The sequence below is a fragment of the Oryctolagus cuniculus genome, chromosome 3 (assembly GCF_964237555.1).
Source record: "Oryctolagus cuniculus chromosome 3, mOryCun1.1, whole genome shotgun sequence".
NCBI lineage: Eukaryota > Metazoa > Chordata > Mammalia > Lagomorpha > Leporidae > Oryctolagus > Oryctolagus cuniculus.
The window spans coordinates 62486775-62510604 of NC_091434.1; the positions used below are offsets into that span (position 1 = coordinate 62486775).

General features: G+C 40.8%; 1 protein-coding gene and 2 long non-coding RNA genes across 52 annotated transcripts in view; 1 reads left to right on the forward strand and 2 right to left on the reverse strand.

The window, feature by feature from the left end:
* The window catches only part of TTN (titin), a 273051-nt gene that overhangs the window by 194707 nt on the left and 54514 nt on the right, over nucleotides 1-23830 (forward strand). For all 50 annotated transcript variants that reach the window (XM_070070523.1, XM_070070550.1, XM_070070524.1 and 47 more), the window contains 36 exons: nucleotides 585-884; nucleotides 1002-1310; nucleotides 1418-1608; nucleotides 2007-2436; nucleotides 3723-4031; nucleotides 4152-4300; nucleotides 4384-4416; nucleotides 4512-4641; nucleotides 4735-5034; nucleotides 5128-5445; nucleotides 6353-6649; nucleotides 6759-7058; nucleotides 7152-7466; nucleotides 7568-7716; nucleotides 8180-8330; nucleotides 8420-8701; nucleotides 10319-10621; nucleotides 10997-11299; nucleotides 11405-11686; nucleotides 11780-12079; nucleotides 12171-12473; nucleotides 12575-12883; nucleotides 12995-13276; nucleotides 13383-13682; nucleotides 13766-14059; nucleotides 14150-17116; nucleotides 17786-18106; nucleotides 18199-18483; nucleotides 18578-18877; nucleotides 19182-19484; nucleotides 19897-20172; nucleotides 20286-20585; nucleotides 20679-20981; nucleotides 21626-21925; nucleotides 22707-22994; nucleotides 23482-23778. In XM_070070523.1, coding sequence (XP_069926624.1) covers nucleotides 585-884; nucleotides 1002-1310; nucleotides 1418-1608; nucleotides 2007-2436; nucleotides 3723-4031; nucleotides 4152-4300; nucleotides 4384-4416; nucleotides 4512-4641; nucleotides 4735-5034; nucleotides 5128-5445; nucleotides 6353-6649; nucleotides 6759-7058; nucleotides 7152-7466; nucleotides 7568-7716; nucleotides 8180-8330; nucleotides 8420-8701; nucleotides 10319-10621; nucleotides 10997-11299; nucleotides 11405-11686; nucleotides 11780-12079; nucleotides 12171-12473; nucleotides 12575-12883; nucleotides 12995-13276; nucleotides 13383-13682; nucleotides 13766-14059; nucleotides 14150-17116; nucleotides 17786-18106; nucleotides 18199-18483; nucleotides 18578-18877; nucleotides 19182-19484; nucleotides 19897-20172; nucleotides 20286-20585; nucleotides 20679-20981; nucleotides 21626-21925; nucleotides 22707-22994; nucleotides 23482-23778 — 12579 coding nt within the window. The remainder of the gene's footprint in view (nucleotides 1-584; nucleotides 885-1001; nucleotides 1311-1417; nucleotides 1609-2006; nucleotides 2437-3722; nucleotides 4032-4151; nucleotides 4301-4383; nucleotides 4417-4511; nucleotides 4642-4734; nucleotides 5035-5127; nucleotides 5446-6352; nucleotides 6650-6758; nucleotides 7059-7151; nucleotides 7467-7567; nucleotides 7717-8179; nucleotides 8331-8419; nucleotides 8702-10318; nucleotides 10622-10996; nucleotides 11300-11404; nucleotides 11687-11779; nucleotides 12080-12170; nucleotides 12474-12574; nucleotides 12884-12994; nucleotides 13277-13382; nucleotides 13683-13765; nucleotides 14060-14149; nucleotides 17117-17785; nucleotides 18107-18198; nucleotides 18484-18577; nucleotides 18878-19181; nucleotides 19485-19896; nucleotides 20173-20285; nucleotides 20586-20678; nucleotides 20982-21625; nucleotides 21926-22706; nucleotides 22995-23481; nucleotides 23779-23830) is intronic.
* Nucleotides 4780-8694, reverse strand: LOC138848970 (uncharacterized). The gene is made up of 2 exons (XR_011387217.1): nucleotides 8558-8694; nucleotides 4780-6609 (listed from the first exon to the last, which is right to left on the reverse strand). It is a non-coding gene; the product is annotated as an uncharacterized lncRNA (long non-coding RNA).
* On the reverse strand, nucleotides 10500-23502 carry LOC127491590 (uncharacterized). The gene is made up of 3 exons (XR_007920351.2): nucleotides 23311-23502; nucleotides 21611-22007; nucleotides 10500-10634 (listed from the first exon to the last, which is right to left on the reverse strand). It is a non-coding gene; the product is annotated as an uncharacterized lncRNA (long non-coding RNA).

Genomic DNA, 23830 nt, shown 5'->3' on the forward strand with positions numbered 1-23830 from the left:
CATAAAAAGTATATGTACCCCTTTGCTTATTTTTTTTTAAAAATTATTTATTTATTTACTTAAGAGGCAGAGTTAGAGACAGAGACAAGGAGAGGGAGAGAGAGAGAGAGAGATTATATCTGCTGGTTCACTCCCCAAATGGCCGCCATGGCTGGAGCTGGGCCAATCTGAAGCCAGGAAGCCAGGAGTTTCTTCTGGGTCTCCCATGTAGATTCAGGGGCCCAAGCTCCTCTCAGGCCATCAGCAGAAAGCTGGAATGGAAGTACAGCAGCCGGAACCCAAACTGGTGCCCATATGGGATGCCAGTGCCACAGGTGGAGGCTAAGCCTATTATACCACAGCACTGAAGCCCCCTTGGCTTATTTTTTAATTAATAATTTTGGTGGAAAGTTTGTTAAGAAAAACTCCATCTGCATGACTGACTTTAATTTTGGTAATTGACTTGTTTTGGAAATAATTTTAAAGATAGGTATAAGAGTATCAATCAGACATCTATTTTTCACTTTATTAAACTGAAGTGAAATATTATTTCTTAATTCAAGATTTATTTCATGCTAATCCTTTTAACTTACCTCTGGTTAAAGGTCCTCCAACGTCTCCAGAGAGGTTGACATATACAGAAAGGACCAAGTCCACAATCACCCTTGACTGGAAAGAGCCCCGCAATGATGGTGGCAGTCCCATCCAAGGATATATCATTGAAAAGCGGCGTCATGACAAACCTGACTTCGAAAGAGTTAACAAGAGGCTCTGCCCAACCACATCTTTCCTGGTTGAAAATCTTGATGAACACCAAATGTATGAGTTCCGTGTCAAAGCTGTCAATGAAATTGGTGAAAGTGAACCATCCCTGCCTCTAAATGTAGTCATACAAGATGATGAAGGTGTGAAATCCGAATATAATAATTTTCATGTACTTTGCATTATGGCCTTTATCCCATAAGTTGAGAAAACACACTTTTAATGTTGCTATTCCTTTTCTCTTTTCCTTCTCTTTGCAGTGCCTCCAACTATTAAGTTGCGTCTCACCGTTCGAGGAGACACTATCAAAGTTAAGGCAGGAGAGCCTGTTCACATCCCTGCAGATGTGACAGGTCTTCCGATGCCCAAGATTGAGTGGTCCAAAAACGAAACAGTGATTGAAAAGCCTACTGACGCACTTCAGATCACCAAGGAAGAAGTGTCCCGAAGTGAAGCTAAGACTGAACTGAGCATTCCCAAAGCAACCCGGGCAGACAAAGGCACTTACACCATCACTGCTTCCAATCGCCTTGGCTCTGTGTTCCGAAATGTTCACGTGGAGGTATATGGTAAGGGACTTGCTTTCTTATCTCAAAAAAAAAAAAAAAATAAAATAAAATAAAGCAATGCTTGTTTAAGGATTGCCTTCTCAATATCCACTCTTGGCCCTTTCCAGACCGCCCATCTCCACCAAGAAATCTTGCTGTCACTGACATTAAAGCTGAATCCTGCTACTTGACATGGGATACCCCTCTAGACAATGGTGGCAGTGAAATCACTCATTATGTTATTGACAAACGTGATGCAAGCAGGAAAAAATCTGAATGGGAGGAAGTCACCAACACTGCTGTAGAAAGGAGATATGGGGTAAACTCTTCTAAATGTTTTCTTATACACATTAAAAGGATATGACTCTGATTTGAAAGCATTTTTATATAACCTTAGAATTTAATAAGTCAACTTAGATTCATCCCAGAGAGCTATTATTTTGTTGTTATAATAGTTAAACCATACACATAAGGCCATTTAGTAAAGACTCTTTGATATGTAGAGAACTCTTTTACTTTAGATATCCACTATTAGATACAATAAATTTACATACTCTTACTTTAAATAGGGGTTCTCCGTTTTCTCTGCTTTCCCCATGTTTTGGGTCTATACATTTATTTATTCTTATACTTAAGACAACAACTTGAGTTTTAAAATGAGTGAAAGTCAAAATAAATATATTCTTTTTAAGAAATTTCTATTCATACAATTCCTAGGTCTGGAAACTTATCCCGAATGGTCATTATGAGTTCCGAGTCAGGGCTGTGAATAAATACGGAACCAGTGATGAGTGCAAATCAGACAAAGTGGTCATTCAAGATCCTTACCGCCTTCCTGGACCTCCAGGAAAACCAACAGTCTTAGAGCGCACCAAGGGGTCAATGCTGGTGAGCTGGACTCCTCCTTTGGACAATGGTGGTTCTCCAATTACTGGCTACTGGCTGGAGAAGAGAGAGGAGGGAGGTGCCTACTGGTCACGTGTAAGCCGAGCGCCAATAACCAAAGGTGGATTGAAAGGTGTGGAATTCAATGTTCCACGTTTGATTGAAGGAGTTAAATACCAGTTCAGAGCCATGGCAATAAATGCTGCAGGAATTGGTCCTCCTAGTGAACCATCAGATCCAGCTGTTGCAGGAGACCCCATATGTAAGTATGCTTAGTATGTCTCCATTTCTGAGACTGGTTTCTGAAGGGCAAAGTTACTAAATGGATAATTCTGTTAAATCTCTCATATCTTTCTGTGTGGTTGTCTTATAAAAGTAAAAAGGCTCATGTCACATACTCAGAATATATGTATATACATATTCATACATATGAGTACATTCATAGACATAAAATTGTACGTTATTTAAACTTGAATTAAAACTAGTATTTTATGAAGAAAAACAGTAATAAAAATCTGGACTATAAGTTCCTCTTTGCTCACATACTTTAACTGCTATCTCAATATAAACTATGGAAATCATCTCTCCCACTAAACAGTGAGACCTCCTGGTAGGAACTCAACAAAACAATATAATGTTGGTAGCTTTTAAGTAGTTTTTATTGAACAAAGACATAAGATTCTCAGGTACAGTCTATCAGGTCCGATAAAAGGAAAATTCTTCTATCACTTCTCGGCTCGGCCTTTTGGCTAAGAACAAGTGTAGAGGAAAATTCTTCTGACAGAGCTAGGGACAGATCAGAGTGAAAATTTAAATACTGTGGCCTTCATAATTAATTATATTTGCTATATATTAGATTCTCTACAGAAAAATTCAACTTTTTAAAAAAGATTAAAATATTCTTGTGCTAAATGTAACATCTATACATGCCCAACATATGTGATGAAATATTCATTCAGCAAATTAGTACTTACTATGTACTATGGACAGGGTTCCCTACTAAGCACTGAAGGGGATGTGTTATGATTAAAAAGGCAAATGAATTGAAAGAATTTCTGCAATTGTAAAGCTGTCTCAGAAACGTCAGTAATTACTGTGTGATTACTATAGACGTGATCCTGTCTCGAAAAAGCATTAAGATTTGTTTGTGTGCAAAGGCTTACTAGCTAATGCTGACATCATTTTAAATTTTTATACTGTGATAAATTACACTACAATAAGTTTCAAAAAGGAATACTGTAGGATTTCTTCAAAAGTAAAACAGCTTTTCATCGATTGTGTGTGAATAGAATGTAGAGCTAGCTATAGAACGAATAGTTTCTCTGTTCCCAGTTAGTTGTTTGCTTTTTTTGTTTTTTCATTAATGCTAAAGGACAACAGACCATTTCCTCTATTTTTCTTCTTTAGAAAGTAATTTATTTATTTCCTTTTAGCATTCAAATTCTAATAACTTAAGAATAATATATGAATATGTATAGCAAGAAATTGTTAGAGTGTAAAAATCTATCATTCCACTACTTTAAAATTTGATTTTTTTTTTCTTATTAGACCCACCTGGGCCACCTTCTTGCCCAGAAGTGAAAGATAAAACAAAGTCAAGCATCTCACTCGCATGGAAACCTCCAGCCAAAGATGGTGGCAGTCCAATCAAAGGATATATTGTAGAAATGCAAGAAGAAGGCACTACTGACTGGAAGAAAGTAAATGAACCAGACAAACTTCTAACGACCTGTGAATGTGTGGTGCCCAATCTGAAAGAACTCAGGAAGTACAGGTTCAGAGTCAAAGCTGTCAATGAAGCAGGTGAATCTGAACCAAGTGATACAACTGGAGAAATCCCTGCCACTGATATTCAAGGTACTAGTCCTTATTCATCTTTTTATCTTAGGAGGAAATTGATTAATTACCTGAACATATGTTGATTCATTTTTTTAAAAATGTGACCTAAATCCTGTTATATAATGCATGGCATTACAGAGGTACCAGAGGTTTTCATTGATATTGGAGCACAGGACTGTCTGATTTGTAAAGCTGGCTCACAGATTAGGATCCCTGCTGTCATCAAGGGACGCCCAACACCAAAATCATCTTGGGAATTTGATGGAAAGGCAAAGAAGGCAATGAAGGTAAGAAAATTATAATTCTCCCGTATCGCCCATTGAATCACTGTAAGGAGTATTAACTTAACATCTATCTTCTTTTCTAATAGGATGGAGTTCATGATATACCTGAAGATGCACAGGTAAAAAAAAATAACATTAAAATAATTCAAAACGTGGTTGACCTCAATACTGCTATTATTTTATTCAATGTACAACTACTATTTTCTTTGCACAGCTGGAGACTGCTGAAAACTCATCAGTAATTATTATTCCGGAGTGTAAGCGAGCTCATTCAGGCAAATACAGCATCACAGCCAAGAATAAAGCAGGACAAAAGACTGCAAACTGCAGAGTGAAAGTCATGGGTAAGAAAGACTTTTTAAGTTACTACAGAATAAGAACAAATTCTATTTAAGCAGCAAGGGAGCATTGTTTATATTGTGATTTGCAACCAACAGATGTGCCAGGCCCACCCAAGGACCTGAAAGTCAGTGACATCACCAGGGGCAGCTGCAGACTTTCATGGAAGATACCAGATGATGATGGAGGAGACAGGATCAAAGGCTATGTTATTGAGAAGAAGACCATAGATGGAAAAGCCTGGACCAAAGTCAACCCAAATTGTGGAAGCACTTCATTCACAGTACCTGATCTCATCTCTGAACAGCAATATTTCTTCCGCGTGCGGGCGGAAAACCGTTTTGGAATTGGCCCACCTGTGGAGACCATTCAGAGAACCACTGCCAGAGATCCAATCTGTAAGTCTTAAACTCTCAGGTTAAGAGATCTTCTCAAGACTGAAGGATAGTGTTACTAACAAGGTCTAATACTTCCTTTCACTATTTTTAAAGATCCTCCTGATCCTCCAATTAAACTCAAGATTGGCCTTATAACAAAGAACACAGTACATCTGTCTTGGAAACCACCAAAGAACGATGGGGGCTCCCCTGTCACTCATTATATTGTTGAGTGCCTTGCATGGGACCCTACTGGGAAAAAGAAAGAAGCATGGAGACAGTGCAACAAGCGTGATGTGGAAGAACTGGAATTTACTGTCGAGGACCTCATAGAGGGCGGGGAGTATGAATTCAGAGTCAAAGCTGTTAATGCTGCTGGAGTCAGCAAACCTTCGGAGACTGTTGGCCCTGTGATTGTCAAAGACCAGACATGTAAGTACCGATGTACAGATAGACAGCGTCCTCCTTACGGCTGCTTTTCTAGATATTCGGTAGTGGTCCATGGTGTGTCTGCACATGAGCAATCTACAGTAGGCTGAGTGTAGACGAGGGCACATTACTCAGTTTCTCATCCCCTTGTTCCCAAAGACTTAGCACATTTCCTTACATGGAACCTTTTCTCTATGGGAGGCTATTTTACTAATCAGAAATCAAACAAATCCTCTGCATGCTCCTCAAAAGGTACAGAAAGTAAACAGGCATTATCTTAGCAACTGCTAATACCCATTTATCATGACATTTGAGTTTCTGTTTCTCTATTGAAGAAAAAATTATACTCATTTTCACTGGTAAAATACACACATGTTATAGTGATAATTCTTCCTCTAATTACTATTGCCATTACTACTACTGCATATTTGTTTATTTCTCTCTTCTACATTGAAGAGGGCTATAGTCACTATCTGCTTGGCATACTCCTATACTAGATTTGTGGACAAAAAATTGTTCTGTCTCTATTAGCAATTCTATTTCTTGAAAGGGAACTTCATCTCAGAGTTAACACTTTGAGTCCCTTCATAATTCTGCATAAATAGTAAAGAAAATATCATGATAGAACTCTCAATTTTCACTCTTCTCTGCCATTTTGTCAGAATATGCATATGAATAATGATACCAGGTAAGAGGGGAATAGTAGCTAATATATTTGCCACATACAGATCCAATAAAGGATGAAGGTCTCGTGTACTTGCTCACCAGAATAGCAGAGATGGACCTGTTCTTTATATTGGGTTGGTCTGAATCTCAGATTCAAATGGCTTTATAGTCACTGTGCATTCAACTTTATCCTTTAGTGCTTTTTGCCCCTAGTGACAACTTTTTTAAAAAAAATTTCATTTAGGCCCACCGTCAATTGAGCTAAAGGAATTCATGGAGGTTGAAGAAGGAACTGATGTTCACATTGTGGCCAAGATTAAAGGCGTGCCATTCCCAACACTCACCTGGTTTAAAGCTCCTCCAAAGAAACCTGAAAACAAAGAACCTGTTACCTACGACACCCACGTCAACAAACTGGTGGTGGACGACACTTGCACTCTGGTTATTCCACAGTCTCGCAGGAGTGACACTGCTTTATATACCATCACAGCTGTGAATAACCTGGGAACAGCATCAAAGGAGATGAGACTGAATGTTCTTGGTAAAGATTGCATGGTTTGGTTAAAACTATTATGTTTTTCTCTTCATAAATAATGCTTGGCTTTAAAATCATCTCACTAATAAAATGTACTGGTTTTAACCCACTATAGGTCGTCCAGGTCCTCCAGTGGGACCCATAAAGTTTGAATCTGTTTCAGCAGATCAAATGACCATATCTTGGCTTCCACCTAAAGATGATGGTGGGTCTAAGATTACAAACTATGTCATTGAGAAAAGAGAAGCTAACAGGAAGACATGGGTGCATGTCTCCAGTGAACCTAAAGAGTGTATGTTCACAATTCCCAAATTGCTAGAGGGTCATGAATATGTATTCCGAATTATGGCCCAGAATAAATATGGCATCGGAGAGCCTCTTGACAGTGAACCTGAAACAGCAAGAAACCTCTTCTGTAAGTAGGACACATTTTCACGATCGAAGCCATTCTCTTCTGTGTTTATTAGTACTTTCTTATAAGTCATTATGTGGGTGTTTTTCCTCACAGCTGTCCCTGGAGCACCAGATAAACCAACAGTCAGCAGTGTGACTCGGAACTCCATGACTGTTAACTGGGAAGAGCCAGAATATGATGGCGGCTCTCCTGTGACAGGGTATTGGCTAGAAATGAAAGACACCACCTCGAAGAGATGGAAGAGGGTTAACAGAGATCCTATCAAAGCCATGACTTTGGGTGTTTCTTATAAAGTGACTGGTCTTATTGAAGGCTCTGACTATCAGTTCCGGGTATATGCAATCAACGCTGCTGGTACAGGTCCAGCAAGTTTGCCCTCAGACCCAGTGACTGCCAGAGATCCAGTTGGTAAGCCTCAACCCATTTCTTTCTTTGCTTTTTGAATCTTATTTTCCAAAAAGGGAGCCATGGATCAATCAAGAATGCTAATGGATACTGGGTCTTTTCAGCTCCTCCTGGTCCTCCATTCCCCAAAGTGACAGATTGGACTAAATCATCTGTGGATCTGGAGTGGTCTCCACCACTGAAAGATGGTGGGTCCAAAATAACCGGATATATCGTTGAATACAAAGAAGAAGGAAAAGAAGAATGGGAAAAGGTGGGTATAACTCAGCATTAAGACAATGTACTATGAATAAACTCAAAATGCTATCACTACTCACAGTCCTATGAACTTTCATCTATATTTGGTAGCTTATAAAATCAGAACATGACAATTGTAACTGACCCAATCATCTATAAATAGTAAAAATCTAATAAAAAGCTGAATAGCTTTATTGTTAATTTACCTTTTGGTTATAAAACCTGAAAAGGTGGACTACACATGACCATTTTTTTCCCCAACAGTTTGACAATAATTTTAAAGCATAATTCCTGGGAAGTTGTTCTAGTGCATGTTTATTAGAATAATCTGATCCCTGAAACCTAAACTGCCACCAATTTTCCTGAAGAGAGTAGTTAAATACGCTGCTAGTTATACTGTAGAAAACTATTAAAACAAGAAACTACAAAGCAGTCTCCTGATTATAACACATTGGTTATTTCCCTCCACTCCACCCCAGGGTAAAGACAAAGAAGTGAGAGGAACGAAACTTGTTGTGACAGGACTAAAAGAAGGGGCTTTGTACAAATTTAGAGTTAGAGCCATCAACATTGCTGGCATCGGAGAGCCTGGAGAAGCCACAGATATCATTGAAATGAAAGACAGAATTGGTAATTATTAGTTCTCCTGTTATTTCATCAGTATTTAGGTTTTAGCCTGAAAATGAAAATCACATCTGTAATCTCCAATTGTTTCCCAGTTCCACCGGACCTTCAGCTGGATGCCAGTGTCAGAGATAGAATCGTGGTGCATGCTGGAGGCGTGATCCGAATCATTGCCTACGTGTCTGGGAAGCCTCCTCCAACTGTCACCTGGAACATGAATGAAAGAGCCTTACCCCAAGAAGCCACCATTGAGACCACAGCCATTAGCTCGTCCTTGGTCATCAAGAACTGCCAGAGGAGCCATCAAGGCGTCTATTCTCTTCTTGCCAAAAATGCAGGGGGAGAAAGAAAGAAGAGAATCATTGTTGATGTATTAGGTAAATACTATGATTATTTTGTAATAAAACTCTGCTGCAAACATTCTGGAAAAATATCACCCACAATCCATTAATGATTATCAGAATTTTTAAAGTTTCTTCCTTGCTTTTTGATCCTATGCATATTCTTTATGGATCTGTTTCTATACATAAAGATTTATAACCTGTTTTTTTGTGTAACATGCCACCACAAGTATTTACTATGTACAAGGTGTCTGGCACATAACAAATCTTCCCAGGCAAAAGAATCAATTAATTCACAGGCTTTTATTGGGGTTCCACTCCCGGGCAAGGTTCCACGGCCCCAACAGAGCAACAGAGCAGGGGCTAGGGAAGTCTCGCGTCAGAGATTGGGAGAGCTCCTTTTATAGATTCAGGGCATGGGGGTTAAAGGTTGAGGCGGGTCTGATCCTCATTGGTTGACCTTTAGGCACCTGCAGGGACCTTGACAAGGACTTTCCTCCCTGGAAATAGGCCTCTCCATTCCCGGAAGTAAAGGCCTTCCCTCCTTGCAGATCCCAAAGCTTACCACTATGTTATTATAGTTTCCTAAAGGAAACTTTCCTGCAAATGTACATGAATGTTTAACAATTTGCTGAAGATATTTTCACATTATTGGACTCTGTCCTTCTTTGATAATCATCATAACAATGCAAAAAACTGAAAGCTTTCAGTATTCTACTAGAAGAGAAGCATTGTATTTAATGATCCATATTGCACTTCTAGTTGTTAAATAAAAAGCTTAACTCTATTTCAAAGGGCAAATGGAAAAATGAGATTAAGATGGTATATTTTGGTACAAAAATGTGAAATTCATGCTTAATTTTTTTTGTAGTACACATGATCCATGAACTTTTTGAAGACCTCATGTACAGGACTTTTCATGCTTCTCGTTGGCTGCATGAATCAATGATTTGCTCAGAAAGGGAAGCCCTCCTACTTAGAGCTCTCTCTAATCATGTCTCTAGGCACAGCCTTACTCCTAGCAGCCAGTTCTCCATTGAGTATATGAGTAATTAACACAAAAGTGTCATAAAGAAAAAGAGTTCAGTAAACACTAGTCCTACAAGCTTTTAGGTTAATCTCAAGCTCCTAAACACCCTTTTGCCTAGCAGCCACTACTTTAATTGGTGTACTTCCTCATAAAATTTCTGACTTCCTTAAAATCATTCTGAGATTTTGGGCCTCCTGTGCTTCTCACTGATTGGCTGATCACCCCCGGGGGAGGAGGGAAGTCTCTCCCTCCCTCCCCCACTTTGGAGAGGAAACTAGACACAAAACATGACCGCGCTACTCTTCACCCCTCTCCTGTCTCCCTCTGCGTGCTCCTTCTAGCAGCTCCTTTCTTTCTGACTCAAAGATTACTTTTGTAAAGTGATTTTATTCTCCCTTCAGCTTCTACTAAAACCATGGCAATCAATAACTGTTGGAAATGGTGATATCATTTAAATGTATGGCTGAAAATAGATAGTAGGGAAGGGAACAATTCAAGTACTAGATACAAACCCTTATTTTCTTCATAATGAAATTTTTGTCTCCTTAAAAATGGAATGTAGCCAATGTTGAGCATTACAGTTCCTTGAAGACCAAATGTCTTCTTCTTTCTCCTCCTTCCAGATGTGCCAGGTCCTGTTGGAATACCATTCCTCTCTGACAACTTAACCAATGACTCCTGCAAACTGACATGGTTTTCTCCAGAAGATGATGGAGGCTCTCCAATCACCAACTATGTCATTGAAAAGCGGGAAGCTGACCGCAGAGCCTGGACCCCAGTGACCTATACAGTTACCCGACAAAATGCTACTGTCCAGGGTCTCATTGAAGGAAAAGCCTACTTTTTCCGAATTGCAGCTGAGAACAGTATCGGCATGGGCCCATTTGTTGAGACACCAAATGCACTTGTCATCAGAGATCCAATAAGTAAGTAGAATAGCTGTGAAAGAGATTAAGAGAATTGATGTGGTTTACTGAAATCTTTCCTTGTATACTACATGGATTTTTAAAAATTTCTCACTTAATGGCATTAAAAGAAGCTGAATTATTTTCCTAACTCTAAAACTTCTGATGCTGGAGACCTTTCCTAAATTATTTAACCTCAATGAACTTGTAATTCCTCCTCTGTCAGTCAAGGAAATTAGGTTCTATTGGGTCCTTTTTAGGTTTAATAGTTCTGCTATGAGATCTCTTTTGTTACCTATGAAGCAGGCAGTTTGAAATGTTGAAATTCATTCCCCAGAAGGCAATATTTAGTACACTCCTAAAGTGACATTTTTCCCACTTTAATTTTACTTGCAGCTGTACCAGAGCGCCCTGAAGACCTGGAAGTCAAAGAAGTTACTAAAGATAGTGTAACTTTGACTTGGAATCCTCCAAAATATGATGGTGGATCAGAAATTATTAACTATGTCCTAGAAAGCCGACTCATTGGAACTGAGAAGTTCCATAAAGTCACAACTGACAACTTGCTTAGCAGAAAATACACCGTTAAAGGCTTAAAAGATGGTGATACCTATGAGTACCGTGTCAGTGCCGTCAATATTGTTGGACAAGGCAAACCATCTTTTTGTACCAAGCCAATCACTTGTAAAGATGAGCTGGGTATGTATTGCCTTCAAGACAATGTGTCCATTTCTAGATGTTACAAGTCATAGTCAAAAGTGACTTGCCTTTATCTCTAATTATACATCTAACTATACATTTCAGCTCCTCCAACACTTGATCTTGACTTCAGAGACAAGCTCACAATTCGAGTTGGTGAAGCTTTTGCCCTCACTGGCCGTTACTCGGGCAAACCAAAGCCCAAAGTCAGCTGGTTCAAAGATGAGGCTGATGTACTAGAAGATGATCGCACTCATATCAAGACCACGCCAACAACACTGGCTCTGGAGAAGATCAAAGCCAAGCGATCAGATTCTGGCAAATACTGTGTAGTGGTGGAGAATAGCACAGGTTCCAGGAAAGGCTTCTGTCAAGTTAATGTTGTTGGTAAGTATGACTTTGAGGGAAGAGTAGACCTTCTGTTCTTTCAAAAGCAGGAATAGATATAATATTTTGTGCTATGATTTCTTTTTTTCTCAGACCGTCCTGGACCACCAGTGGGACCAGTGATTTTTGATGAAGTGACCAAAGAGTACATGGTTATCTCTTGGAAGCCACCTTTAGATGATGGAGGAAGTGAAATTACAAACTATATTATTGAGAAGAAGGAGTTGGGTAAAGATGTTTGGATGCCTGTGACATCTGCAAGTGCTAAAACAACATGCAAAGTTCCTAAACTACTTGAAGGAAAAGATTATATTTTCCGGATACATGCTGAAAATCTCTATGGAATAAGTGATCCTCTGGTGTCTGATTCAATGAAGGCCAAAGATCGTTTCAGTATGTGTTATGTTTCTTTTTGGTGACTCAGTGCTTGAAATGCTTCATTAAAAAATGAAGTTTATAATATATTTTGCCAACATTTTTATAGGGGTTCCTGATGCACCTGAGCAGCCAATTGTTACAGAAATTACCAAGGACTCTGCATTAGTAACCTGGAACAAACCAAATGATGGAGGAAAGCCCATAACAAACTACATCCTGGAAAAGAGGGAAACTATGTCGAAACGGTGGGCTAGAGTTACCAAAGATCCTATACACCCATACACTAAATTCAGGGTTCCTGATCTTCTAGAAGGATGTCAGTATGAATTCCGGGTTTCTGCAGAAAATGAAATTGGTATTGGAGATCCAAGTCCACCATCCAAACCATTCTTTGCTAGAGATCCAATTGGTACAGTATTGAAACATTCATTTAGTTTTCACATTATCTAACTTATTTTTCTACTATATTCTAATTCATTTTTGTTCTCTCCCTCCTCATTTATTGTGTAGCTAAACCAAGTCCACCTGTTAACCCTGAAGCAGTAGACACAACATGTAGTTCAGTTGATCTCACTTGGCAGCCACCACGTCGTGATGGTGGTAGCAAGATTCTGGGTTACATTGTTGAGTACCAGAAGGTTGGAGATGAAGAGTGGAGAAGAGCCAATCACACCCCTGAGTCATGTCCTGAAACTAAATACAAAGTCACTGGTCTTCGGGATGGTCAAACCTATAAGTTCAGAATCATGGCAGTCAACGAAGCTGGTGAATCAGATCCAGCTCACGTGCCAGAACCAGTACTAGTGAAAGACAGACTTGGTGAGTAAAATGGTCTCACTTGCATTTTCAAGGAAAATCGTATCTTTAGGTGCTTTGCTGTAATATGTACTATTGGATAAAATATAAATATACTGTTTTCATTTTTTCTAGAACCTCCTGATCTCATACTTGATGCCAACATGGCAAGAGAACAACACATTAGGGTTGGTGATACTCTAAGACTTAGTGCCATCATCAAAGGAGTGCCATTCCCAAAAGTAACGTGGAAAAAGGAAGACAGAGAGGCTCCAACTAAAGCAAGAATTGATGTCACTCCAGTTGGTAGCAAGCTTGAAATTCGTAACGCTGCCCATGAAGACGGTGGAATTTATTCCTTAACAGTGGAGAATCCAGCTGGTTCAAAAACTGTTTCAGTAAAAGTACTTGTATTAGGTAAGATTTTTAATGCTTAACACCACTGGAAATAATTTTTTGAGACATTTTGAGCTCTTATCCGGTTTAAATCACTTACATAACACTTTAATTTAACACTTTTTAGACAAACCTGGGCCACCAAGAGATCTGGAAGTGAGTGAAATTAGAAAAGATTCTTGTTACCTTACTTGGAAGGAACCGCTGGATGATGGTGGCTCTGTTGTTACTAACTATGTGGTTGAGAGGAGAGATGTTGCCAGTGCCCAGTGGTCACCTCTTTCAACTACATCAAAGAAAAAGAGTCATTTGGCTAAACATCTGAATGAAGGCAATCAGTATCTCTTCCGAGTAGCCGCTGAGAACCAGTACGGGCGTGGTCCTTTTGTTGAAACACCTAAGCCCATCAAGGCTGTGGATCCCCTCCGTAAGTTGCCTTCTCTGGATACACAATTGTGGTTTGACTGTCTTTGGGAATATTACTGATTCATCGCATCTTCTTTTTTAAAGATCCCCCAGGGCCACCCAAGAACCTGCACCACGTAGATGTTGACAAGACTGAAGTCTCCCTTGTGTGGAATAAGCCAGATCGTGATGGTGGCTCTCCAATCACTGGATATTTGGTGGAATATCAGGAAGAAGGTGCCCAGGACTGGATTAAGTTCAAGACTGTGACAAATTTAGAGTGTGTTGTTACTGGGCTACAACAAGGAAAGACCTATAGATTCCGTGTAAAAGCTGAAAATATTATAGGTCTTAGTCTCCCTGATACAACAATTCCAATAGAATGCCAAGAAAAACTAGGTGATTATTTTGTATTGGAATTTTCATTTTATTCTTTAAATGACTTAGGTTGTGAAATCAAAGTCTAATTTCCTCACGTTTACTTTCCAGTGCCTCCATCTGTGGAGCTAGATGTGAAATTAATTGAAGGCCTTGTGGTAAAAGCTGGAACTACGGTCAGATTCCCTGCTATTATAAGAGGTGTGCCCATTCCTACAGTAAAGTGGACAACCGATGGGAGTGAGATTAAAACAGATGATCACTACACAGTGGAAACTGACAACTTCTCATCAGTCCTTACCATTAAGAACTGCTTAAGGAAAGACACTGGGGAATATCAAATCACAGTGTCCAATGCAGCTGGTACCAAAACAGTACCTGTCCATCTTACTGTTCTTGATGTCCCTGGTCCACCAACAGGTCCTATCAACATTCTGGAGGTGACTCCTGAATATATGACTATCTCATGGCAGCCACCTAAGGATGATGGCGGAAGCCCTGTGATAAATTATATTGTTGAGAAACAAGACACAAGGAAAGACACGTGGGGTGTTGTCTCTTCAGGAAGCAGTAAGCTGAAGCTGAAAGTCCCACATCTGCAAAAGGGCTGTGAATATGTTTTCCGGGTTAAAGCAGAGAATAAGATGGGTGTTGGTCCTCCCCTTGACTCCACACCCACCGTTGCCAAACATAAGTTTAGTCCTCCATCTCCTCCGGGCAAGCCAGTGGTTACTGATGTTACTGAAAACGCTGCAACAGTGTCGTGGACCCTGCCAAAATCAGATGGCGGCAGCCCCATAACTGGTTACTATGTGGAGCGTCGAGAAGTAAATGGCAAGTGGGTGAGGGTCAACAAAACACCTATAGCTGACCTGAAGTACAGAGTGACCGGACTCTATGAGGGCAACACCTATGAGTTTAGAGTTTTCGCTGAAAATCTTGCAGGCCTAAGCAACCCATCCCCAAGCTCTGACCCGATAAAAGCTTGCCGGCCCATCAAACCACCTGGACCACCTATTAATCCGAAACTGAAAGACAAGACCAGAGAAACAGCTGACTTGGTGTGGACAAAGCCTCTCAGTGATGGCGGCAGCCCCATTCTGGGATACGTAGTAGAATGTCAGAAACCTGGCACGACAAAATGGGACAGGATCAATAAGGATGAACTCATCAGGCAATGTGCCTTTAGGGTACCAGGACTAATCGAAGGAAATGAGTACAGATTTCGGATAAAGGCAGCTAATATCGTAGGAGAGGGAGAACCAAGAGAACTGGCAGAATCTGTGATTGCGAAAGACATCCTTCATCCTCCAGAAGTAGAACTTGACGTGACTTGTCGTGATGTCATTACTGTCAGAGTGGGCCAAACTATCCGCATTCTTGCTCGAGTCAAAGGCAGACCTGAACCAGACATAACTTGGTCGAAGGAAGGCAAAGTATTGGTCCGAGATAAGCGGGTTGACCTAATCCACGATCTGCCTCGTGTTGAGTTACAGATTAAAGAGGCTGTTAGAACAGATCATGGCAAGTATATCATCTCGGCTAAGAACAGCAGCGGACATGCCCAGGGTTCAGCCATTGTTAATGTCCTCGACAGACCTGGGCCTTGCCAGAATTTGAAGGTTACCAATGTAACCAAGGAGAACTGTACCATTTCTTGGGAAAACCCACTAGATAATGGTGGCTCAGAGATAACAAATTTCATAGTAGAATATCGCAAGCCAAATCAGAGGGGCTGGTCAATCATTGCTTCAGATGCCACTAAGAGACTAATCAAGGCCAACCTTCGAGCCAATGATGAGTACTATTTCCGAGTTTGTGCAGAAAACAAAGTAGGTGTCGGGCCAACCATTGAAACAAAAACTCCAATTCTGGCTATCAATCCTATTGACAGACCGGGAGAGCCTGAAAACCTTCATATTGCAGATAAAGGGAAGACATTTGTCTATCTAAAGTGGCGGCGTCCTGACTACGACGGTGGCAGCCCGAATCTGTCCTATCATGTGGAGAGGAGGCTGAAAGGTTCTACCGACTGGGAAAGGGTGCATAAAGGAAGCATTAAAGAGACCCACTACATGGTTGACAAATGTGTTGAAAACCAGATTTATGAATTTAGAGTACAAACAAAGAACGAAGGTGGGGAAAGTGATTGGGTAAAGACAGAGGAAGTTGTTGTGAAGGAAGACTTACAGAAACCAGTACTTGATCTGAAATTAAGTGGGGTGCTGACTGTCAAAGCCGGAGAAACCATTAGACTTGAGGCAGGTGTTAGAGGCAAACCGTTCCCAGAAGTTGTATGGACCAAGGACAAAGATGCTACAGACTTCACAAGATCACCGAGAGCCAAGATTGATACCAGTGCTGACTCATCGAAATTTTCTCTTACTAAAGCAAAGAGAAGTGATGGCGGTAAATATGTAGTTACAGCAACTAACACAGCTGGCAGTTTTGTGGCCTATGCCACCGTCAATGTTTTAGATAAGCCTGGTCCTGTCAGAAACCTGAAAATCACTGACGTGTCCAGTGATAGGTGTACTATCCGCTGGGATCCACCAGAAGATGATGGCGGCTGTGAAATCCAAAATTACATTCTAGAAAAATGTGAGAGCAAGCGAATGGTTTGGTCTACCTATTCTGCTACTGTCTTGACACCCGGTACGACAGTAACACGTCTCATAGAAGGAAATGAATATATTTTCCGAGTCCGTGCAGAAAATAAAATAGGCACAGGGCCTCCTACAGAAAGTAAACCAGTCATAGCAAAAACCAAATATGATAGACCTGGTCGCCCTGATCCCCCGGAAGTCACCAAAGTAAGCAAAGAAGAGATGACTGTGGTTTGGAGTCCTCCTGAGTACGATGGTGGAAAGTCTATAACAGGATACTATTTGGAGAAAAAGGAAAAACATTCAGTACGATGGGTCCCTGTTAACAAGAGTGCCATCCCTGAGAGGCGTTTGAAAGTACAGAATCTCATCCCAGGACATGAATATCAGTTCCGTGTCAAGGCAGAAAATGAAATTGGAGTTGGAGAACCAAGCTTGCCATCAAGACCAGTGGTGGCGAAAGACCCCATAGGTACGACATTCTTGGTTTTTCTTCTTTTATGTCACACAGATGGTTCATCTTTTTTATTCTTTGTTTTACTATAAAGAGAACAGACTTCATGTATTACATAGGTGCGGTGCTAAGAAGTTAACCATATTCCCCTCCCTGCTCCCTCCAATCTTCCTCCTTGCCTCCCTTTTCTCTTCATTAATTTGCAAAGACATAATTTTAATCCACTCTATAATCACAAGCTTAATTTACTACTAACCATAATATTCAACAAGTAAAAAAACAGGAAGACCATAGTTTCACAGGAGTGTAAATAAGGGCTAAAAATGACAATCATATCATAATATGTCTATTTCATTCCTATACATTTTTTGTATTCTATCTTGACTGCCATATATCAGAGAAAACATACAATATTTGACTTTTTTGAGACTGGCTTATTTCACTAAGCATAATGGATTTTGTGCACATAGGTATTAGATCAATAAATTAAATCCATAATATCAAAACTTTGTTTTAGCCAATATTTTTCCAAATATACCTTTCATCAAATCAACTAAAATATACAATGATAGATTAAAAAGAACTAAATGAGAAATTGAATGGCCTAAGTTTAATTAATTTAAAATTGAAGTATCACTAGTGGAAGTTAACCATGTGTGCATTTATTCTCCTATAATTTCTTTTCAGAACCACCTGGTCCACCAATCAATCTCAAAGTGGTTGATACAACCAAGAGTTCTATAACTCTTAGCTGGGGAAAACCAGTCTATGATGGTGGCGCACCAATAATTGGCTATGTTGTAGAAGTGAGACCAAAAATAGCAGACGCATCACCTGACGAAGGCTGGAAAAGGTGCAATGCCGCAGCCCAGCTTGTTCGCACAGAATTCACCGTCACCAGCTTGGATGAAAACCAGGAATATGAATTCAGGGTGTGTGCCCAAAACCAAGTTGGCATTGGACGCCCTGCAGAACTAAAGGAAGCTATCAAACCTAAAGAAATCCTTGGTGAGGCCCTCCTTTGGCACATGTCACCTCTTGTAAAATTCCCCCACAATCTGAAAAAACAAGCGACCTAATGACTTTCATGTCATTTGCAGAACCTCCGGAGATTGATCTGGACGCGAGCATGAGGAAACTGGTCGTAGTGAGAGCAGGCTGCCCTATTCGACTGTTCGCCATTGTGAGAGGGCGACCAGCTCCTAAAGTCACCTGGCGGAAAGTGGGTATTGATAATGTGGTCAGAAAAGGACAAGTGGACCTGGTGGACACCATGGCCTTCCTCGTCATCCCCAATTCTACCCGTGATGACTCAGGGAAATACTCCTTAACACTCGTGAACCCAGCAGGGGAAAAGGCTGTATTCGTGAATGTCAGAGTATTAGGTGGGTTGCCATAGCGCATCTCCCCTTCCTGACACAAATTAGTTAATAAGGCTGTGGAGGCAACCTATAAATCTGATGCTGTGGTGTGTTGCAGATACTCCTGGACCTGTGTCTGATTTAAAAGTTTCAGATGTCACTAAAACATCATGTCATGTGTCCTGGGCCCCTCCTGAAAATGATGGTGGAAGCCAAGTGACACACTATATTGTGGAGAAACGGGATGCGGAGAGAAAGACGTGGTCAATAGTTAACCCTGAAGTTAAGAAAACAAGCTGCCAAGTGACCAACCTTGTCCCTGGGAATGAGTATTACTTCAGAGTGACTGCTGTCAACGAGTATGGCCCCGGCGTCCCAGCAGATGTCCCGAAACCAGTGCTCGCCTCAGATCCTCTAAGTAAGTAGTATTTTACTTCCCCCTTTATCTCCAGTCACCTGTTTTCAGACGGCCAAGATACCAATACCATTACCATCTCAATCCACTAGTGAAAGGGACTGAATAGTTAACAGTACAGTTGTTATCTCATTCGGGGAAGCCTGTGGGATTCTTCTTGGCCTCATACTTTTTGCTTGCACAGTACTGACCTGCAGGGTGTATGCACTTTGAAGCGTAACGACATGCTAAAACTCAGCCTTACACTCACAAAGCAGACTTGCTAAGGTTCCTTAGATGATTTTCCTGAATCACTTTTTTCTTCTAGGTGAGCCTGACCCTCCAAGGAAACTGGAGGTGACTGAAATGACAAAGAACAGTGCGACCTTAGCCTGGCTGCCTCCCTTGCGTGATGGAGGTGCTAAGATTGATGGCTATATCATCAGCTACAGAGAAGAAGACCAGCCTGCAGATCGCTGGACAGAGTACTCAGTGGTAAAAGATCTCAGCCTTGTCATCACTGGCCTCAAGGAAGGAAAGAAGTACAAGTTTAGAGTAGCGGCCAGAAATGCCGTGGGAGTCAGTCTGCCAAGAGAGGCTGAAGGAGTCTATGAAGCCAAAGAACAGCTGAGTAAGTAGTCGTGGCTTCACTTGGATCACGCAACAAAAGCTCCTGGGCTTTCTAGGCATTTCTCCCTGAGGAAGACAGTTCAAGAAATACCTGGAAACCAGTGGAGCATAGTGGTTTTCAGATACTTAGGTCCACAGCCCATAGTAACTAAACTTTGAATCATGATTTGATATGTACACACATTGGTATAGCTGAAGAAATTTGCTTGAAATAATGTTTATCTTTCTTAGGTGGACTACATGTGCTATTTCCCATTGTATTCTATTTCATTCCTTTTAGAAATATTGACTGTCAGGAAACACTAATTTGAACCCACTAAAAGCGTTGCAAACTACAGTTTGAAAAATCCCTAGTATAGTTCCCCACTGGAATTAAACCCCTAAAATGTAATATATTTTCCTTTTGTTTTTAGTACCACCCAAGATCCTTATGCCAGAGCAAATTACTATTAAAGCTGGGAAGAAACTCCGAATTGAAGCCCACGTGTATGGAAAGCCTCAGCCCATCTGCAAATGGAAAAAAGGAGAAGACGACGTTGTCACATCCAGCCACCTGGCAGTGCATAAGGCAGAGAGTTCTTCCATTCTGATCATAAAAGATGTCACCAGGAAGGACAGTGGCTACTACAGCCTCACAGCAGAGAACAGTTCCGGGACAGACACTCAGAAAATCAAAGTTATAGTCATGGGTAGGTGAAGCACTAGACAGATGGCAATGTAAAGTAGACCAAAAAGCCCCCCTCCCCCCAACCCCACTGCAGGAAATCTCTTTTTTACATGACTTTCCTCTTGGTTCACGCAGATGCCCCCGGGCCCCCGCAGCCTCCGTTCGACATTTCTGACATAGACGCCGACGCTTGCTCCCTGTCCTGGCATATCCCGCTGGAAGATGGAGGCAGTAACATCACCAACTACATCGTGGAGAAGTGTGATGTGAGCCGAGGCGACTGGGTCACAGCTCTGGCGTCGGTCACAAAAACTTCCTGCAGGATCGGAAAGTTGATTCCAGGCCAGGAGTATGTTTTCCGGGTCCGTGCTGAAAACCGATTTGGCATTTCCGAGCCTCTCCAGTCTCCAAAGATGCTTGCTCAGTTCCCATTTGGTAGGTCTTCTTCAAGGAGGAAAAAATATTTTTTTTTCTTTCTAATCTATTACTTAAGCTCAAAACTGACATTTCCCTCGTCTTCATCTCCAGGTGTTCCTAGTGAACCCAAGAATGCCCGTGTCACCAAAGTCAACAAAGACTGCATATTTGTTGCGTGGGACAGACCAGACAGTGATGGAGGGAGCCCCATCACCGGTTATCTGATTGAACGCAAAGAAAGGAACAGTTTGCTCTGGGTGAAAGCCAATGACACTGCTGTCCGGTCAACTGAATATCCTTGTGCTGGCCTTGTAGAAGGTCTTGAGTACTCATTCAGAATCTATGCCCTAAACAAAGCTGGATCCAGCCCACCCAGCAAACCAACAGAATATGTAACTGCAAGAACACCAGTTGGTAAGTAATATATCTATTTGTAGTATTATGGAGGCACATTTAAAACTTGGAATCTAAAATTACCATTTCCTGTTATGAATATCTCTTCCTTACCATAGAAAGTATTACATATAACTCTTATAAACACACAGCAAAGACTAGAAAATGCATACTGGCTGGATGAGGATTAACGTGGGATGGGGGAGGATGTTTGGCACAGTTGGTTCAGACACCATGTGGGCCACCCATATTGGGGTGCCTGGATTTCAAGTCCTTATTCCACTTCCAATCCAGCTTCCTGCTAAAGAGCGTCCTGGGAGATGCTGGCAGGTGCTAGCTCAAGTACTGAGTCTGCCACCAATGTGGGGGAGCCAGATGGAGTTCTGGGTTCCTGCCTTTGGCTTGGCCCAACCCCAGCTGTTCAGTGCATTTGAGGAATGAACCAGGCAATGGGAAAGCTGTTTCTCTCCACCCACCCATCTGTGTGTGTGTGTGTCTCTGTCTCTCCCTTTCAAATAAATAAGTAAATCTTTTTTAAAATGCCAACTGGGACAGTTGGCATCCTGTAGAGCTTGGTACTTCGCAGCAGGGAGGATTATGTGAAATACAGAAGCTAAAATTTCTGCTATTATGATAAATGCTGAGAATACCTCTTTTGGTTTTAGATCCTCCTGGGAAGCCTGAAGTTATTGATGTTACCAAGAGTACTGTATCCCTCATCTGGGCCCGACCGAAGCATGATGGAGGAAGCAAAATTATTGGCTATTTCGTAGAGGCTTGCAAACTTCCTGGTGATAAGTGGGTACGGTGCAATACTACACCACACCAGATTCCCCACGAAGAGTACACAGTCACTGGCTTAGAAGAGAATGCTCAGTACCAATTCAGAGCAATTGCCAAGACAGCAGTCAACATCAGCCAGCCCTCTGAACCTTCGGACCCAGTGACTATCCATGCAGAGAATGGTACGATTTTGTTGAGTGTTCTAAGTGAAGATGAGCAGCCTTCATGATGTTAATCTCTCCTACTGAAAAACCAAACCGCTGTCTATGAAAGAAGGAAAAATAAAATGATTATAATTTCTAGCATCTGTATAGAAAGTATTTATTACAAGAACTTTAATGACATGCTAAACTAAAAGGCAGGATACAAAACTGTCAGGAGTGTGTAATTTCAACAATACACAATCACAAAAAGATGATAGATACACCAGGTTGATAATACTAAAAAATTAGGTGTGTTGGAATTATGGGTAATGTTTACCTTTTTTCCTTATTCTTTCAGAATTTTCAAATTGCTACAGTAGACTTGTATTTCTCATTTATAATCAAAAAATCCCATTCTTGGTGGTGAATAGAGGCTGGAGGAGAGGAATCAGGGATGAGGAAAGTGGAGATATTGATGAAAGGGGCAACAGTTCAGTTCAGAGGAATGAGTGTTAGGGATCCATTGCGCAGCATTGTGACTATACTTAACAAATTGCTGAAAGAGTTGATTTTAAATGTTCTCACCATAGAAAAAAGAGTAGGTGAGCTTATGGAAATAATAATCATTCCACAATGTATGTATATGCAAAACATCACATTGTGCTCATAAATACATACAATTATTTTGTGTGCTCTTAAAAATAAAGAAAATCCCCTTCTTGAAGGAGACATAGCAGGTGAATTTCCCATTTATAATTAATAAGAATTACACAAAAATAGCTTTGCATATATTAAATTCTTTTATCCTATTTCTTTCCAGTTCCTCCCAGGATAGACCTGAGTGTGGCTATGAAATCTCTGCTGACTGTGAAAGCTGGAACTAATGTTTGCTTGGATGCTACTGTTTTTGGCAAACCAATGCCAACAGTTTCTTGGAAGAAAGAAGGCACAGTGCTGAAACCAGCAGAAGGCATAAAGATGGCCATGCAGCGGAACTTGTGCACCTTGGAGCTGTTCAGCGTGAACCGGAAGGACTCGGGAGACTACACTATCACTGCTGAGAATTCAAGCGGTTCCAAATCAGCCACCATCAAGCTTAAAGTGCTAGGTAACTAAAGCACTTCATTAGAATCCTGTATTTTACCATGGTTGATGAGATGCAAATAGAATTTAAAATATAATATGTGAGAGGAGATATAAGGGGGCCTTCAAAAAGATCATGAAAATGTATATTATAAAAAACAATATAAGAATTTCACAATTTTTTGCATCAGAATAAACTTCTTAAATTCCATTTCTCCGTGAACTTTTGAAGGCCCTTCATACATGTCCTGACACACATTTTCTAGGTACAGATTTTTCTTATCACAAAACAGCAGTGTTTTAGAGCTTTATAGAGCATTTGGGTCACATAGTCCAGTTACCTAATTTTACATAAGTGGAAACTAAGATTCTGAAGAATTTCGTGGCTTCCAAGGTCAAACAAGAAGTTAGTGACAGACAATATAAAGATGGCTCCAGACCTCCACTCTATACTCATGGCCCATTTTACTCATGTTAGTGAAAGACTTCACTTTTCATTCTTCTTCTTGCAGATAGACCAGGTCCTCCGGCATCTGTTAAAATCAACAAAATGTATTCAGATCGTGCAATGCTTTCATGGGAACCTCCTCTTGAGGATGGAGGCTCAGAAATCACCAACTACATTGTTGACAAACGTGAAACGAGCAGGCCCAACTGGGCTCAAGTCTCTGCTAATGTGCCCATCACCAGCTGCAGTGTGGAGAAGCTCATAGAGGGCCATGAGTATCAGTTCCGTATTTGTGCTGAAAATAAGTATGGAGTGGGCGATCCAGTCTTCACCGAACCAGCAATTGCTAAAAATCCATACGGTAGGCGCATCTTCCTGTAGTGTTTCATTTCCCTTTAGATACTAGCTTTTAG